Source organism: Capricornis sumatraensis, chromosome 17 (genome assembly GCF_032405125.1).
Source record: "Capricornis sumatraensis isolate serow.1 chromosome 17, serow.2, whole genome shotgun sequence".
In the NCBI taxonomy this organism is placed as follows: domain Eukaryota; kingdom Metazoa; phylum Chordata; class Mammalia; order Artiodactyla; family Bovidae; genus Capricornis; species Capricornis sumatraensis.
In genome coordinates, this window is record NC_091085.1 from 49,066,381 (window position 1) to 49,083,796 (window position 17,416).

The 17,416-nt window shown below is 37.2% G+C and overlaps 1 protein-coding gene across 1 annotated transcript in view; it reads right to left on the reverse strand.

The window, feature by feature from the left end:
- GLRB (glycine receptor beta) overlaps positions 1-17,416 on the reverse strand; it is a 91,454-nt gene that overhangs the window by 16,825 nt on the left and 57,213 nt on the right. Inside the window, exons 4-7 of the mRNA XM_068989956.1 lie at positions 15,180-15,409; positions 14,989-15,071; positions 12,895-13,035; positions 5,446-5,598 (exon numbers count right to left, since the gene is read on the reverse strand). Of these exons, the coding sequence (XP_068846057.1) occupies positions 5,446-5,598; positions 12,895-13,035; positions 14,989-15,071; positions 15,180-15,409 (607 nt within the window). The remainder of the gene's footprint in view (positions 1-5,445; positions 5,599-12,894; positions 13,036-14,988; positions 15,072-15,179; positions 15,410-17,416) is intronic.

Below are 17,416 nucleotides of genomic sequence, written 5' to 3' on the forward strand. Positions count from 1 at the left end.
TTTGTAACTTTAAGTGCTAAAATTAAAATAGAAGAAAGACCTAAAATGAACTTAGTTTCTACTTTAAGCATCAAAAAAAAGATCAAATAAAATCTGTTAGAACCTAAAAGAGAGTAGCTGTATATTTCTGTATGGCTGTTCACTTTGCTGTGCAGCAGAAACTAACATGTTATGAATCAACTATGCTCCAATAAAAATTATTGCTCCTAACAAATTAATTTAAAAAAATTAAAAATCTAAACTAAGTGAAAAGAAAGAATAAAGAGCTAAAATCAATGAAAAAGAAAAATAAATAGAAAAAATGAATGAAATCAAAGCTGATGTTTTGAAAATACCAAGAAAATGGAATAAGACTTTAGCTAGAGCGGTTAAAAAAAAAACAACAAAAAACTCACCAGTTAACAATATCAGAAATATATAGGAATGAACATATTGCTACAGCTAGACATTAAAAGGAAAAATCCATATTATGAACATGTTTGTGCTAATAATTTTTTCCAACTCATCTATCATCTAGGAATCAATTGGTAAAATTCATCAAATAAAGGGAAACAACATAAACATTTACACATACACAGAGAAAGCAACTGGCAAAATTTAACAGTCATGATCAGTTCAGTTCAGTTCAGTCGCTCAGTTGTGTCTGACTCTTTGCAAGTCGGAATAGAGAGCCGGTATTATATGCAACAGTGAATGCTTCAACTATTGCTACCCAGGGTCAGGAATAAACATCTCTCACAATTCTATTCAACATTGTGCTAGAGGCACCACAAGAAGACACAAAAGTTAAGTGTTCGGGGAGCATGTGACAGAGGAGTATATAAAACAAGCAAAAGGGTATCATTACATTGATAAACACTATTTTAGAAAAGTCAGACATACTTTCCCCATAAAATGAAGAAATCTCATTTCTAGGTGTTTATCCAAAAGTAATGAAAACATATGCCCACACAGAGGCTTGCACATAATTATTCCTAGCATCATTTGTAATACTCCAAAACTGGAAACAACCCAAATCTCCAACAACTGTTTAACAGGAAAGCCTACTGTTGAAGTGGAGCAGGACCCTATGGTCTTTGTCCCTCATGTCTTCTGTCTGCCTTCTGTCTGTGGAAAAACTTAAGCCAAGGAATGAGTTTAATCAGAGAAGTGAGAAAATGCAGAAACAAAAGAAAACAAAGGACACCAAATAATAACAGTTTAGTCGTTAAGCATAGTCAAAAACCTTTGGCTTCCCTAGTGGCTCAGTGGTAAAGAAACCTCCTGCAATACAAGAGACTCAGGAGATTCAGGTTCTATCCCTGAGTTGGGGAGATCCCCTGGAGGAGGAAATGGTAACCCGTTCCAGTACTTTTGCTGGAAAAATCCCGTAAACAGAGGAGCCTGGTGGGCTACAGTCCATGTGGTCACAAAGAGTCAGACATGACTAAGCATGTGTGCATGCATGCACAAGAATCTTTAGTTCCTTCTCAGAAGCTAGAGATAATATTCTGAGTCATATTTTGTGAGCCGTCATGGAGATGTTGAAACCTCCACCAGGTGGAGAAGTTAACTGCACGATTACCAGACTGTAGCCGTGACATGTGCACTTAGCTTAGTCCTGTCTGACTCTTTGTGACACGACTCCATGGACTGCAGCCCGCCAGCTCCTCTATCCATAGGATTTTCCAGGCAAGAATACTGGAGTGGGTAGCCATTTCCTTCTCCAGGGGATCTTCCTGACCCAGGGATCGAACCCAGGTCTCCTGCATTGCAGGTGGATTCTTTATCGTCTGAGTCACCAGGGAAGCCCAGCTATGACATACACTGCCAACATATTGACTGATCCCAGTTTAAATTTATGATCATTGACCTCAAGAAGTCCAGGATCCTACCAGGTAGTCAGGGTGTATTTCCTCTGTTCCTTTACTACTTTCTCTCTCCCTTCAAACCCACAACACTCTCTCATACCACACCTGCAACTCATGATTTTTCTTACTACTTTATTAAGAAATCAAACTCAATGACAGGCCCCAAGACCACATTTGTCCACGTTCTCTGTGCCCACTTGCTCTGCCCTCTCTCCTGATCCTACAGACCAGGGTCAGTCATCTCAGTGCACAGGGCAAATGTAACTCACCACTTATTTCTAGAAATCAAGTTTTACTGGGATACATCCTCATTTCTTCAGCTATGTATTGTCTAAGGCTGCTTTAGCACTGTCACAGAAGATTTGGGGGGTCTCAACAGAAACCTAAAATGTTTACTCTCCAGTCTGTTACAGAAAGAGTTTGCCGACCCCAGGGAAAAACTGACTTTGATCTAACAAAGGCCAGTCTCTCCCTTCCCCACCACTCATCCTCCCTCACTCCTGCTGCATTTCTTCCATTGCTAAGTTTTTCCTTTCCTACTGATTATTTTCCACCAAAAAATAACCATGCACTGATAGTCTGCCTTAAAAAAAAACAATACCAAGAAACCTTCTTGACTCCCATTCCCACCCCTACCATTTACCCATCTTCTTTTACTTTTGGCACCTAACAGTGTCCAACGAGTTGTTCACACTGCCCATCGCCAGGTGCCCCTCCTATGCTCTCCTGAAGTCACTCCCACCAGGCTTTCTCCTTCTCACTCCATGGACACTCTTTGTCCTGCATGCCAGCAACTCCCCAGGCTGCTAAAGCCAAGGGCAATCTTTAGCCCTGGCCTTGACCTACAGGCACGGACTGGTCACTCTCCTTCCCTGAAAACACATAATTATCCACTTGGCAGGATTCTAGGAAACCACATCACATGGCTTGTTCCTCATCTTCTCAATCTCAAGGATTTAGCCCTGAGACTCCGCTACCTCCATTCCACTCATCCCTCTAAATACCACCTAAATCCTGAGAAATCTCATTCATATCTCCAATTTTGGTTTCTCCAAGACACCCTAGACTTGTACAGCCTACTGCCTACCTGCTATCTCCACCTAACAGATATCTCAAAGTCAGTGCATCCAGAACCTCCCCACATTCTCAAAACTACTCTCCCTGAAGCTTTACTCACCTCTGTTAATGGCAATTTCATCTCTTAAGTTTATTCTACTTTCTTAATCCCACATGCAACACATCTACAAATCTCTCTCTACCACATCCATCAACGAATATTCATAAATACCTCCACTAACACTTCCTGGCTCACAGCAGAGATTATTTCAGGCTTCCTACCTGCTGTCCTTGCTTCTATTTTTGCCCCTTGCTGCCTTTCAGCCTATTCTAAACAAAGGAGTAAAGAGAAACAGTAACAGTTTCAGTCAGACCATACTCAAAAGCCCTCAGGGCCTTCACATTTCACTCTGAATAAAAGCCAAAGTCACCAGAATTCCTCATCAAGTGTTCCATAGCCCATCTCTCACCACTGTTAATTTTCTGATCTCATCTACTGATTCCCCCTTCTCTCACTGGGCTCCTTAGTGTCCTAGGGAGGCTTCTGCCTCAAGGATGCTGCCCTGATCACTAACCAGTCACACTCCCTTCTTAGAAATCCACAGTGGTCCACTCACTCCCCTCCTTCCTGCTCTTCTCAACATCACTTTCGCATTGAGGCAACTCTCCACAAGCAGGCTGCTGCCCTCAACTTTCCATTCTGTGTCTCCATCTTACATATTATATGTTGTACTTATTTGGTGTCTCTTTCTTCCCAAGAGAGCATAAATTAACTGAGGCTGAGTTGTGCTTTTTAAAATCTATTTTATAAACTATTTATTCACTACTTACTCTTTAACCACATCCCCATCATTTTGCATAGTACCTAGCCCATAGTCAGTACTCCATAGGTATCTTCTGAATAAACCAGAATGTGTCTAAGTGCTTTGCGAAGTAATATGTAAATGAGGCACATTATGAACTCATAGATGGGCTTAACACTCACTTTTTTCCCCAAACTTCCAAAAGTCCCTGCAGTACTTTTCCATCCCTGTTGATGTCCAAGAGTATGTTCATAGAGGCTGGATCTGATGGCTAGTTGTTACAACTGGTAGGCACAGAGCTGGAATTCAGGCCTGGTTTGATTCTAGAGATTGATATTTAACCATTAACTTCTTTCTGAATAGTGGGTCTGCTGGATGCTAAGTGATAGCTCAAGAATTTTATAATCAAAAGTCCTACAAGAGATGAGGGTTTACAGAGAGTTTCCTCCAAAAAGAAGTCAGAGATTGGGATGTCTCCACAGCATCCTTGGAAGGCTGATATTTCCATTTATATCACTGCATGAGAGTAAGATAACTCTTAGCAATTTAAGGGAAAAGCATGATATTTTTGACAAGCACAAGACTTTAAATCAAGTTTTGAGGTGTTTTAGTTCCAGTACAATATCTACAAAGTTAATTCTACTTTCCTACAGGATTAATCTATCAATTGTATTGTCTTCATTAGAGATACACAACTCTTAGGATGAAATTTCTCACTTTTTTTGCTTATTAAGATATAGATCTGGTCTCTGTGGTTTTTATTAGAGAAAAATCACCAAATTTCTTATCTGGATAAAATTGTCATTTTCATTGGCTCTTTCCTGATTTCTTATTCTTTAATATCTGTATTTCATTTAATTCTTCCAGTAAGTCAGGAGGAAGGCTTGCACAAGACCTTTTTGATGATAGAAAAAAAAATGCTGAAACTAATCAGGTTGCTGAGAGGTCAGATATTTCATAGACTTACCTATATAAGTTCCATGTGATGTTCAGAAAACACACACACATACACATGAGCGAAAAATTTTAAAACTCTCCACGCAATCAAAATGTGTTGTTACGATGCTCTTACTTTGAAGTTTATTCACTTTACCCAGAATAAAGACTCTCAATTATTTTCCCAACCAGAGACTATTTAAGCCTTAATACAGATATAATTTCCAACTCTGGCAATTGGTGTTTCTATGTCACAGAACATTAAAAATAATAAACAGGCTTGATATATATCTATAGGATCACCAGATTCTATTTTCTCTAGCTCTCCTGATGGTACCCACACAATACTTAGTGTTCAGGAAAATGATGCCAAGTCATTTTTAAAATGATAAATGTTATTACACATTTCCTGATGAAAAGTATGAGATAGTATATAAAATGATTTAGAAAGATTTCGACCCAAATAGTCATTCATTTTCAAGCTTGGCACTACTGGGGATTTTAGGCTTCCATTATCCATGAAAATCACTTATTAATAATTATTTCATGAGCATCAATTTAGGATGGATTAACTGCTTAAAATACCCCAAGGACACAAAAATAGAAAACTTGGTTTAATTATGGAATGCATAAACAGAGTGAAAATCTAGTTCAATGTCAAGGATTGGAGAAATTCTGAGGAAGTTACAAACCATTCCAAGACTCATTGTTTCTAAATGATTTAGTATGAATTCAAAGTTATGCAGTCACTTCTATAAAGATGCAAGCACGCTCCTGACCCCCCGAGAGAGACACTTTACCCAGGGGCACTCTGGCAGCACTTGCATCGGGGTTGATCCAGAAGGAAAGCCAGGAAAGAACCACGATGAGCAGGGTCGGAGCATAGACGCCCATCATGTAGAAGCCCACCTGCCTCCTCAGGGTGAAGATGACTTCCACGCACGTGTAGTACCCTGCCAGACACAGAGGCAGATAGGAGTGAGGTTCCTGACACATCCGACTGCAAAATGAGTGTGCACATAATTTAGGAGTCATTTCTGCTTGAGGCAATTTCACAAAGTGACCTCCACCAAAAATGGAGTATTTTTTTCTGTAGATATACATCACTTATGTGATCTAAGAGGATGGAATTATGGGACCTGTTTCACCCAATCTTTCGCAACTCCATTGTGAGATTGAGAAGCAGACATCCATGCTGCTCTGTGATACCAGTCTCAAATTTTAAGTCTTTGTTCAGAGATTTTTCAATGACTTAAACTTTTTATTATCCTTGGGTACTCTGAGAGCCACTGGGATTAGCAAATCAAAGCAGCGCAAGTCTACAAAGAAACACTCCTGGATTATGCATTGTCAACGTAACTTTCAGCCCTGTGAACCACTTCTTATCTGGGAGGACTGGCCAACTATAGTAGCTCATATGCATCAGTTCAGTTCAGTCGCTCAGTCATGTCCAAATCTTTGCAACCCCATGAATCGCAGCACGCCAGGGCTCCCTGTCCATCACCATCTCCCGGAGTTCACTAGGACTCACGTCCATAGAGTCCATGATGCCATCCAGCCATCTCATCCTCTGTCGTCCCCTTCTCCTCCTGCCCCCAATCCCTCCCAGCATCAGAGTCTTTTCCAATGAGCCAACTCTTTGCATGAGGTGGCCAAAGTACTGGAGTTTCAGCTTTAGCATTATTCCTTCCAAAGAAATCCCAGGGTGGATCTCCTTCAGAATGGACTGGTTGGATCTCCTTGCAGTCCAAGGGACTCTCAAGAGTCTTCTCCAACACCACAGTTCAAAAGCATCAATTCTTCGGTGCTCAGCCTTCTTCACAGTCCAGCACTCACATTCATACATGACCATAGCCTTGACTAGACGGACCTTAGTCGGCAAAGTAATGTCTCTGCTTTTGAATATACTATTTAGGTTGGTCATAACTTTTCTTCCAAGGAGTAAGCGTCTTTTAATTTCATGGCTGCAGTCACCATCTGCAGTGATTTTGGAGCCCCCCAAAATAAAGTCTGACCCTGTTTCCATTGTTTCCCCATCTATTTCCCATGAAGTGATGGGACCAGATGTCATGATCTTCGTTTTCTGAATGTTGAGCTTTAAGCCAACTTTTTTGCTCTCCCCTTTCACTTTCATCAAGAGGCTTTTTAGCTCCTCTTCACTTTCTGCCATAAGGGTGGTGTCATCTGCATATCTGAGGTGATTGATATTTCTCCCGGCAATCTTGATTCCAGCTTGTGTTTCTTCCAGCCCAGCATTTCTCATGATGTACTCTGCATAGAAGTTAAATAAGCAGGGTGACAATATACAGCCTTGACGTACTCCTTTTCCTATTTGGAACCACTCTGTTGGTCCATGTCTAGTTCTAACTGTTGCTTCCTGACCTGCATATAGGTTTCTCAAGAGGCTGGTCAGGTGGTCTGGTATTCCCACCTCTTTCAGAATTGTCCACAGTTTATTGTGATCCACACAGTCAAAGGCTTTGGCATAGTCAATAAAGCAGAAATAGATGTTTTTCTGGAACTCTCTTGCTTTCTCCATGATCCAGCGGATGTTGGCAATTTGATCTCTGGTTCCTCTGCCTTTTCTAAAACCAGGTTGAACATCAGGGAGTTCATGGTTCATGTACTGCTGAAGCCTGGCTTGGAGAATTTTGAGCATTACTTTACTAGCATGTGAGATGAGTGCAATTGTGCGGTAGTTTGAGCATTCTTTGGCATTGCTTTTCTTTGGAACTGGAATGAAAACTGACATTTTCCAGTCCTGTGGCCACTGCTGAGTCTTCCAAATTTGCTGGCATATTGAGTGCAGCACTTTCACAGCATCATCTTTCAGGATTTGAAACAGCTCCACTGGAATTCCATCACCTCCACTAGCTTTGTTCGTAGTGATGATTTCTAAGGCCCACTTGACTTCACATTCCAGGATGTCTGGCTCTAGATTAGTGATCACATCATCATGATTATCTGGATCATGAAGATCTTTTTTTGTACAGTTCTTCTGTGTATTCTTGCCACCTCTTCTTAATATCTTCTGCTTCTGTTAGGTCCAGACCATTTCTGTCCTTTATCGAGCCCATCTTTGCATGAAATGTTCCCTTGGTATCTCTAATTTTCTTAAAGAGATCTCTAGTCTTTCCCATTCTGTTGTTTTCCTCTATTTGCATTGATCGCTGAAGAAGGCTTTCTTATCTCTTCTTGCACTTCTTTGGAACTCTGCATTCAGATGCTTACATCTTTCCTTTGCTCATATGCATATTTATACCTTAACCCTGAAGACAGTGTTAGAGGTAAACATTAGCAAGGATAAGAAATGAATGTCCCCAGTCCATGGAGATGAAAGGTGACAGACAGCAGACATCTGATATCTCTCCCCAGCCTCCCCTGGCTCCACTCCAGGACCTGGAATGTTCCCTAATTGAGGGAAAGGATTTCACTTTCACAGACATAGACTAAAGCAGATACCACTTTACAACATCATTCTAGAGCTACCATGATATCAACTAGTCTCCCAAATTAATCACAAATTATGGCCAGCCTCATAACAACCTTTGCTGACTGGAGAAAGAAAATAAGTGACACAAATATTCTCGCAGCACTGGCATAGAAGAGACATTTCCAGATGTCTGAGATGATTTCTTTTAATGCTTACTTTAGATAAAAATGTCATTTCCTATTCAACAAAAGGAAGGTTATCTATGAACTTCAAAAAGTTAAAATATTCTCAGCTGTGCTTAGCTTAAACTGTACAAAATTATTTTCAAATGTCAAAAACAAATGAATGAACAGAGAATAAATAAAATAATTATGGGGCAAAAGGCAATATTACTTTTTACTATTCCTTAGTTTAAAAAGTTGCATTTATCTCTTTTTGCTAGTTGGGAAGAAGACATATACTTCAGATGCTAGAATAGTTGTCATGTCATTTTTATTCGTTAGTAGTATCTAGATTAGTAATGGCACACAATCCACATCTTAAAAACTGTTGAATAAAATAATGGCTATTCTTATCCTTTTATCAAATAGCTTAGATTAGAAATCTATCCTTTTCCTAATGTGAATTATAATGATTGATACCTTGGAGAGATTAGAAAGATATTAGGGCTAATACATAACAAATATAAAGAGCTGATTTGAACTGAAGTAAATTCTAATTATGCCAAATGTTTCCATATTATATCAAAAAAAGCAATGCACAGTGTTTGTCTTTTTTAAATTTTAATTTCACTGAAAGTGAAAGTGTTGGCTGCTCAGTGTGTTCAACTCTTTGCGACCCCATGGACTGTAGCCTGCCAAGCTCCTCTGTCCATGCAATCATCCAGGCAAAAATACTGGAGTGGGTTGCCATTCCCTTTAATTTCATTAAAACTAAGCAATTTGTGAAAATCGTGCACAGGTTCTAAAAAGACATGAAAGGCAAACCGATGGAAACTTCCTCTCCTTTTTCAATGCCCATCTCTTATTTCAACCTCTTTCCTGGACAAATAAGAACAAAAGCTTCCAACTAACAATCATGTCCAAAACTTCCAAAAGGTCATCTTTTACAAGTCTATTTGCTGTGATCAAGAAGGCCCACAGTGTTTTTCTATGAGTGGTTCTGAAGTACCTTGCTTTGTAAGAGCATCACTTTTCCAAGGTAATTTCACATCCACCTAGTGCCTATGAAGTAGGGAAGGACACATATGTGTTTATTATGTATCTTTAGGAGCCTGGTTCCAAATAGGAAAAGGAGTATGTCAAGGCTGTATATTGTCACCCTGCTTATTTAACTTATATGCAGAGAACATCATGAGAAATGCTGGGCTGGAAGAAACACAAGCTGGAATCAAGATTGCCGGGAGAAATATCAATCACCTCAGATATGCAGATGACACCACCCTTATGGCAGAAAGTGAAGAGGAACTAAAAAGCCTCTTGATGAAAGTGAAAGAGGAGAGTGAAAAAGTTCGATTAAAGCTCAACATTCAGAAAACGAAGATCATGGCATCTGGTCCCATCACTTCATGGGAAATAGATGGGGAAACAGTGGAAACAGTGTCAGACTTTATTTTGGGGAGCTCCAAAATCACTGCAGATGATGACTGCAGCCATGAAATTAAAAGACGCTTACTCCTTGGAAGAAAAGTTATGACCAACCTATACAGCATATTGAAAAGCAGAGACATTACTTTGCCAACAAAGGTCCGTCTAGTCAAGGCTATGGTTTTTCCTGTGGTCATGTATGAATGTGAGAGTTGGACTGTGAAGAAAGCTGAGCACCGAAGAATTGATGCTTTTGAACTGTGGTGTTGGAGAAGACTCTTGAGAGTCCCTTGGACTGCAAGGAGATCCAACTAGTCCTTTCTAAAGATCAGCCCTGGGTGTTCTTTGGATTGAATGATGCTAAAGCTGAAACTCCAGTACTTTGGCCACCTCATGTGAAAAGTTGACTTATTGGAATAGTCTCTGATGCTGGGAGGCGTTGGAGGCAGGAGGAAAAGGGGACAACAGAGGATGACAAGCCTGGATGGCATCACTGACTCGATGGACGTGAGTTTGAGTGAACTGCTCCATAAGCTTTTATCAGAAACATTTCTTGATCTTTTTTGATGTTTTCGTGGTACTGTTAAATTTATTAGAGGCAGGTGGGCAGCTAATTGATATAAATGTTCATTGGCGAATTCAATTTACTATTTCCAATGAGGCTTTATTTGATTATTATTCACTCAGGCTTCCAATGTAAGTATAGAAATTGAAGTTGGAATTATACTTGCATACCTGTATTTTTCTCCACCTGTGTAATTTCTATAATTACAAAACAGCAATTTTTAATAAAGGTAAAGCCAAATCATGATTTTTGGATGATTTTATACAAATTAAAGAAAATACTGGCCATCCTTTTTGTACATGCTGCCCTCTGTCTTATCTACTATTCTACACTGTTAAGCATTCCATATATTTTGAATGTTCTATTTTTCTACATACATTTCTAAGTATTGTCCAAACACTAAAATGTTTCTTATATACATACAATGATTCATATAAATGTTGATAAAGCATGTTTACTGAAATATACTTTCCATTATTACTCTCTTAGCCATGAGTTTTTGTTATTTTCTGTAAATAATGAGATATAATTGACTCATTTATGATACATCAAAAAATACCATACCCAAAAATCTAGGAAAGATTTACTAATCATAAATCTTGAGTATTTCCCCAAATACTCTCCACCACAGCACACCCTAGTTCCTTCTTCGAAATAAAAGGGATTATATTTCATTCATTCATTTGCCATTGGATCTGTAAAAGAGCAGGGGTCTACCCTTAATTTTCTGCTGAATCCCCAAATGAAAACTTTTAAATGCAGAGCTTAAAGGTGAAAAAATGAATAACACCAGAGCTTTCAATGCTTTTACATAATTTATACTACATAAAATTCGATATAAAATTACTAATTTTATTTTCATCTCTAGATGAAGTTCAAAACTTCAATAAAAGATATTTCAAGCTTCTCAAAACAATTTAGAGATTATTCATTTTAAAATGTGAAGCATATAATCTGGATGTGGGTAACTATTTTCCAAGTAAAATAACACTCACTGAACTCATAACATTCCTGTGAGGATTAAATTATGGAATTCCTACAAAGCACTTAAAACAATGCCTTATAGCAAGAACTCAAAAAGCCATCTACTAAATGTGTTTCTATACAACAATCCTCCCAAAATACCTCTCTCGGCTTTCAAGTTCATTTTTTCAGTTGACTTGTAAAAATCCCCAAAAACTGTAGTCAGGCTCTATAATTTGAGTTAGGAGCAGAGAGAGGAGAAAGAACACTGTGCCCAGGTCACAGCTGACAATGACTTGTCCTTGACATTCAGTAAGTCATTCGCCGTGTGTTTTAGTTATTTTATGTGTTCAATACAGGAGCTGGCTCAGAATGAGCAAAAAGATCATGTCCATATTCGACAATCATTGAAATCTATGATTTCTTCATTGAGTACACTGATGGTCAGATTTTTAAGAGTGCTCCTTTTTCCAGTAAAAAAACTTGGCAATTCTTTCAGTAGTTTATTTGCTTATTTTGCTTCTTGTCCTAAAATACCATAAACTCTACAAGAGAAGGGACTCTTTATATATAAATGTTATATAATCTGTTAATTTATTTGAAGGTCAGTGATAACAGATGGTTAAACTAACTTTATTTCCGACCTGGCCTCTGTCATGTTTATTACAATGATGCAAATATGCAACTGTTCACGCTTCTATTCTAGTGTCAGATAGGAATGTTTTAAGTCATATCTTGTCCTTGCTTAATGATGTCACAATGGCAGAATTTTAGTGGAAACATTTGATCTCTGTAAATTTTCCACAATCACACTATATATTTTCATTTTTGTAAAGTCAACATAAATGTTGCAAAATCTTAAACTTTAATTTCATCTATTCATAAATATCTTTGATTTACTTCCTGATATAGATTTAGAACTGTATGGTAATTTACAAGTTAGACTGATTATTAATATGAATGTGATGATCAAAATCAATCATCTTTTTATTTACATTGCTAAGGGCAATAGCACTATATTTAATATCTAACATCCTCAATAACCTATAACTACCATAGGAGACACAAGGTTTGAATACTAATCATATTATGAAAGTATTGATCAGTGAGTACTGCATTTTCACTTCTGCAAAGCTTGATGTAATTTAATGAATAAGATTAATTTGTTGAGATTTCATAATTGGCTGTTCCATAACCTAGGCTGAGAATATTATGTAGTGAATATCTACCAATGCCCAATTACCTCATGTGCTAATTATTTCCTGCAGAGTATAAAGACGAATGCTTTTGAAAATCAAGAATATGCAGTCAACTAACATCAAAAAACTGCCCTAATGACAACAGATGACTATAAATGGGTTACAAGGTTCACATCCATAATGTCTGGCCCTTGCCAAAGCAGAATTTCTTGGCAACATCTAAGAATATCACTGCCTGGAAAATAAAATATAAAATAAAATAAAAATTTTAAACTCTTTTATTTGTAATTACATAAAGAAAAGCAAAACTATCTACTGAGTAAAAAAAATGTTTAACTTTACTCAATGTAATTTTATGAAAGATTTAAATATATCAGCATGAACCATCTATAAATTTTGAACTTTTTAACTAGTTTTCTCTATTCTGTCCTTAGCATATACAGTATTGAAATAAATCTTTGGAACAGGACTTCATTTTGTTTAATTTAAAGGACATTACTTACCAGTGCCTTTATAGTATTTTGTGCAGTTACCATATTCAATATCTTCCTTTTTAATATCAAATTGAGGCAAGGCAATTTTTTCTAACTGGACAGGATCCCCCGACTGCCAGATAAATCTTAAGTCATCAGTTGTGTAACCAACTATAAACAAAAATAAACAAAAGACTAGCTTGGGATATAGCATTAACTTTTTCAATATTGAAACATCCAAATATTAAATATAGAAATGGTAAAACAATAGGCCATTCTTACATGAAACTTCTGTTAGAAATGTAAAGAGGTAAAAATCTATGGCCACTAATGCAAGTATTCATACAAAAGTTACAGATAATTGGCTTAAGGAAATGACAAACTAAAGTAATCAGCCTATGGCAAATGGTTAAAATCCCAAGGTGTCAAAAATGGTAGTACATTTGTCTTTGTCAGAATTCTGAACTGTCATCCATAAAATAGTAAGAAATAAGTGATAGTAGCTTCCTGAATGTAAACATTGACAAACCATGCCCATATGCTACCTGGAAATTTTTAGAGAAACTTAAGCACCAAAACAGATTTTCTGGAATAATTAACTACCAACTTCCTTAAAGGAGTTGCATGGCCTCAGAAAAACAGTACAACAGCTCCTCAGAGGGACATCACTCCATCACTAGTGCCTCTGGGAGCCCATACTGTGGGCTTAGGTAACCTGGCTATAATGCAAGGGCCCATGGGTTTATGGTATGTAATAGCTTACCATTCAACTCTTACATGCCTGTATTTTTAAAAGCCATACTTTAGTGTATACAGTAACAGAAGTGAACATATATACACATTTGAAATTTATACAAATATATACTGATACACAGACACACATATACAACACATACACAAAGTACATACATACACTTCCATCTGCAAAATCTCAAATTATAGTCAGAAAGCAATAAATATTGCTCAAATTTAGGATCCAGCTTCAGTAAATTAAAAATAAATAGCAACAACAACAAATAACCACTAAGTAACTGTAAAGTGTATCATCAAGTACATACAATACATTTTATAAGGTTATTCTCTGTAGAAATAAGACACAGAATATGGGTATTCAGGCTGAAGACTCCTTACACTAGTGTTATTTTTTCATGTTCTATTACCTACTTTTATTTTCACGTGACAAGATTCATACCAATTTACCTTATTTTAGAGCTAATCCTTTTGGTGAAGACATATATCTTTCAGAAACTGAAAAATACATGATCACAGAAGCAAAGAAAATACAAAATCCAATTTTGTAAACAATCTTTTTATAGATCCATAGAAAATGAATGCTTGGTAAAATTTAGTTAATATTTTTTCAGGGTTTTCCAAATTTTTTGCTGTGATAAATATAGTTTTAACATTAGAAAAGTTATTAGGACAGACATCATTTTCTCCTTTACATTGTCTATATTACTAATTCAGATGAAGACGGCAATTGGAATAAGTTAGAACTGTACAACTACACCTAAACTGAAATTTCAAAAAAACTAATAAAATGCCAAAACAAAATAGCAAAAAGATTATCTTAGTACAAATTATATAGTAAAACATAATTCTAATAAAATATAAAATATTTAAAATATAAAATTTATAATTTCCCTACATAAATTATTCTAATGCCTGAAGTGATCTGAAAGTCACTCAGTCATGTACAACTCTTTGGGACTCCATGGACTGTAGCCTGGCAGGCTCCTCTGTCCATGGAATTCTCCAGGCAAAGAAAACAGGAGTGAGTAGCCGTTCCCTTCTCCAGGGTATCTTCCAAACCCAGAGATCAAACCCAGGTCTCCCACATTGTAGGTGGATTCTTTACCTTCTGAGCTACCATTCTAATGCCTGAAATGAAGTGAAGTGAAAGTCTCTCAGTCGTGACTGACTCTTTGCGACCCCTTGGACTATACAGTCCATGGAATTCTCCAGAATACTGGAGTGGGTAGCCTTTCCCTTCTCCAATTCTAATGCCTATTTACAATCAAAAGCATTAGTTTCAGCATTGTTATCTATGATATTAGTAGCACGTATTGTCTCGAAATTTTAAGCATTTTATTCCTATAGTCACTTAGGGTCTCATTTACATACAGCTCTCAAGTTGCATCTTGCAACGCTGTGTATCCATGGGAAACAAGGTCAAGTCCAAAGGGCAGGAAAGAGTAATAGATAACCTGAAAGCAGAAGCAGAGGTCTTAGAACTCATTTAACACATGCCTCAGTGACACATTGATTTTTAAAGAAAAATATAAATCCACAAATATAAACCATAAAAAGAGTACCTCATACTGACAAGGACATCTCCATCTCGAAAAATGAAGAGAAGGATGTTTTCCTGGGTGACATCATGAAAATTGGCACTTTTTTCATTTGCAAAAAATAAATCAGGTTTCCATAGACATTTGTACATTGTGGGGTCCACGGTCAGAGCATCTGAGCCCCGGAAATCACTAGGGAGCTTCAACCTGGGATCGTTCCATTTTTGCCTCAGGAAGATGTTGACTCTATAATCCTGGAAAAAAATATGCGTGCATGTGTGTGTTTACTGCTATTTTTAAGAACACGTTCAGCACCAGAATAAAATGGGTTCAAAGATTAGCAGCACAAACATGCTTGCTCGTCTAACATCAACTAGGATCACAATAGCCTGGGTATCGTTTGTGTCTTTCTAATGACTCTACAGCTATCCTCTTAGCACTTGCAAGTTCAAACGCCATCACAGTACTTTACCAATAATTGCTTTACCCTAACACAAACACTAATTATACCAGGGGATTAGTTGGTATTGCCATAAAAGTGTATGGACTGCTAAATGTTACCATTATTCTTCCCCCCAAAGTAGGATAAATTTTAGTTAAAAATAAATAAGAAGCCAAGAGAAAATATTTCACTTGTCTTTTACTCAACAGCAAATTACGAAAATAATTTATATGTATATAAAACTACAAGGGTGGTGGTGGAGGCATGAAGTGGGAGTTTGGGATTAGCAGACGCAAACTATTATATATAGAATGAATAAACAATAAGGACCTACTGTACAGCACATGGGGAACTATATTCAATATCTAGTGATAAACCATAATGGAAAAGAATATGAAAAAAGACTATGCCTATGTATAACTGAATCACTTTGCTGTACAGCAGAAATTAACAGTACAAATCAACTATATTTCAATAAAAATAAAACTATATATAACACTGGATTATATATATATTTGAGAAAGAAAAGAAAAATTATCCCCAATAACTCATATAAGTAAATGATTAGAGAGGTATTCAAATAAGATTTGGATTATGCAAAAGAGTAGAAAGTATGTACAAAAGTATGTACAAAATTTGTACATGTGATGCTATATTCAACAATAGTAGAAAAAGGTTTGGAAATCCACTAAATAGCTGCTTACCTCAGTTTTTTGCCTCTCTTTAGAGTTTTAATTTTACAATTTTGTAAAAGTTGAATTATATCAAGACACAGAGATTCTAAGAAGATATGACCCTAGAAACATATTTAACACCTTAATACATTTACTTGCCAGTGAAATGGCATTCTGACACACATTGGCTTGTTAATATATAAACTCAAACTCAGTATTGTGGCATCATGCTCAGGTCTTTTTTAATTTTAGAAGCTGAACTGAGAATATGCACAAAAATGTCCAAGGTGTAAACCACTTTGACTTAAGCATCCTTATTTTCAAGTATTCAAAATTCATAAAATATTACCTATCCACAGCCTTTTGATATGATAAAAATGAAACAGATCATCATTTTCAAATCAAAATGTAAATATTTAAACAGGAAGAGATAATAGCTTATCTTTTATTAAATAATAAGATCTAATATTACTATTAGAAGTGAGAAATAGCTCCACCCATCAACAGAAATTTGGGTTAAAGATTTACTGAGCATGGCCCCGCCCATCAGAACAAGACCTAGTTTCCCCCTCAGTCAGTCTCTCCCATCAGGAAGCTTCCATAAGCCTCTATCCTTCTCCATCAGAGGGCAGACAGAATGAAAATCAAAATCTCAGAAAACTAACCAGTCTAATCACATGGACCACAGCCTTGTCTAACTCAATGAAACTATGAGCCATGCTGTGTAGGGCCATCCAAGATGGACGGGTCATGGTGGAGAGTTCTGAAAAATGTGGTCCACTAGAGAAGGGAATGGCACACCATTTCAGCATTCCTGCCTTGAGAACCCCATGAACAGTATGAAAAGGCAAAAAGATAGGATACTGAAAGATGAACTGCCCAGGTCGGTAGGTGCCCAATATGCTACTGGAGATCAGTGGAGAAATAACTCCGGAAAGAATGAAGGGATGGAGCCAAAGCAAAAACAACACCCAGTTGTGGATGTGACTGGTGATGGAAGCAAGGTCTGATGCTGTAAACAGCAATACTGCATAGGAACCTGGAAAGTTAGGTCCATGAATAAAGACAAATTGGAAGTGCTCAAACAGGAGATGGTAAGAGTGAACGTCAACATTCTAGGAATCAGCGAACTAAAATGGACTGGA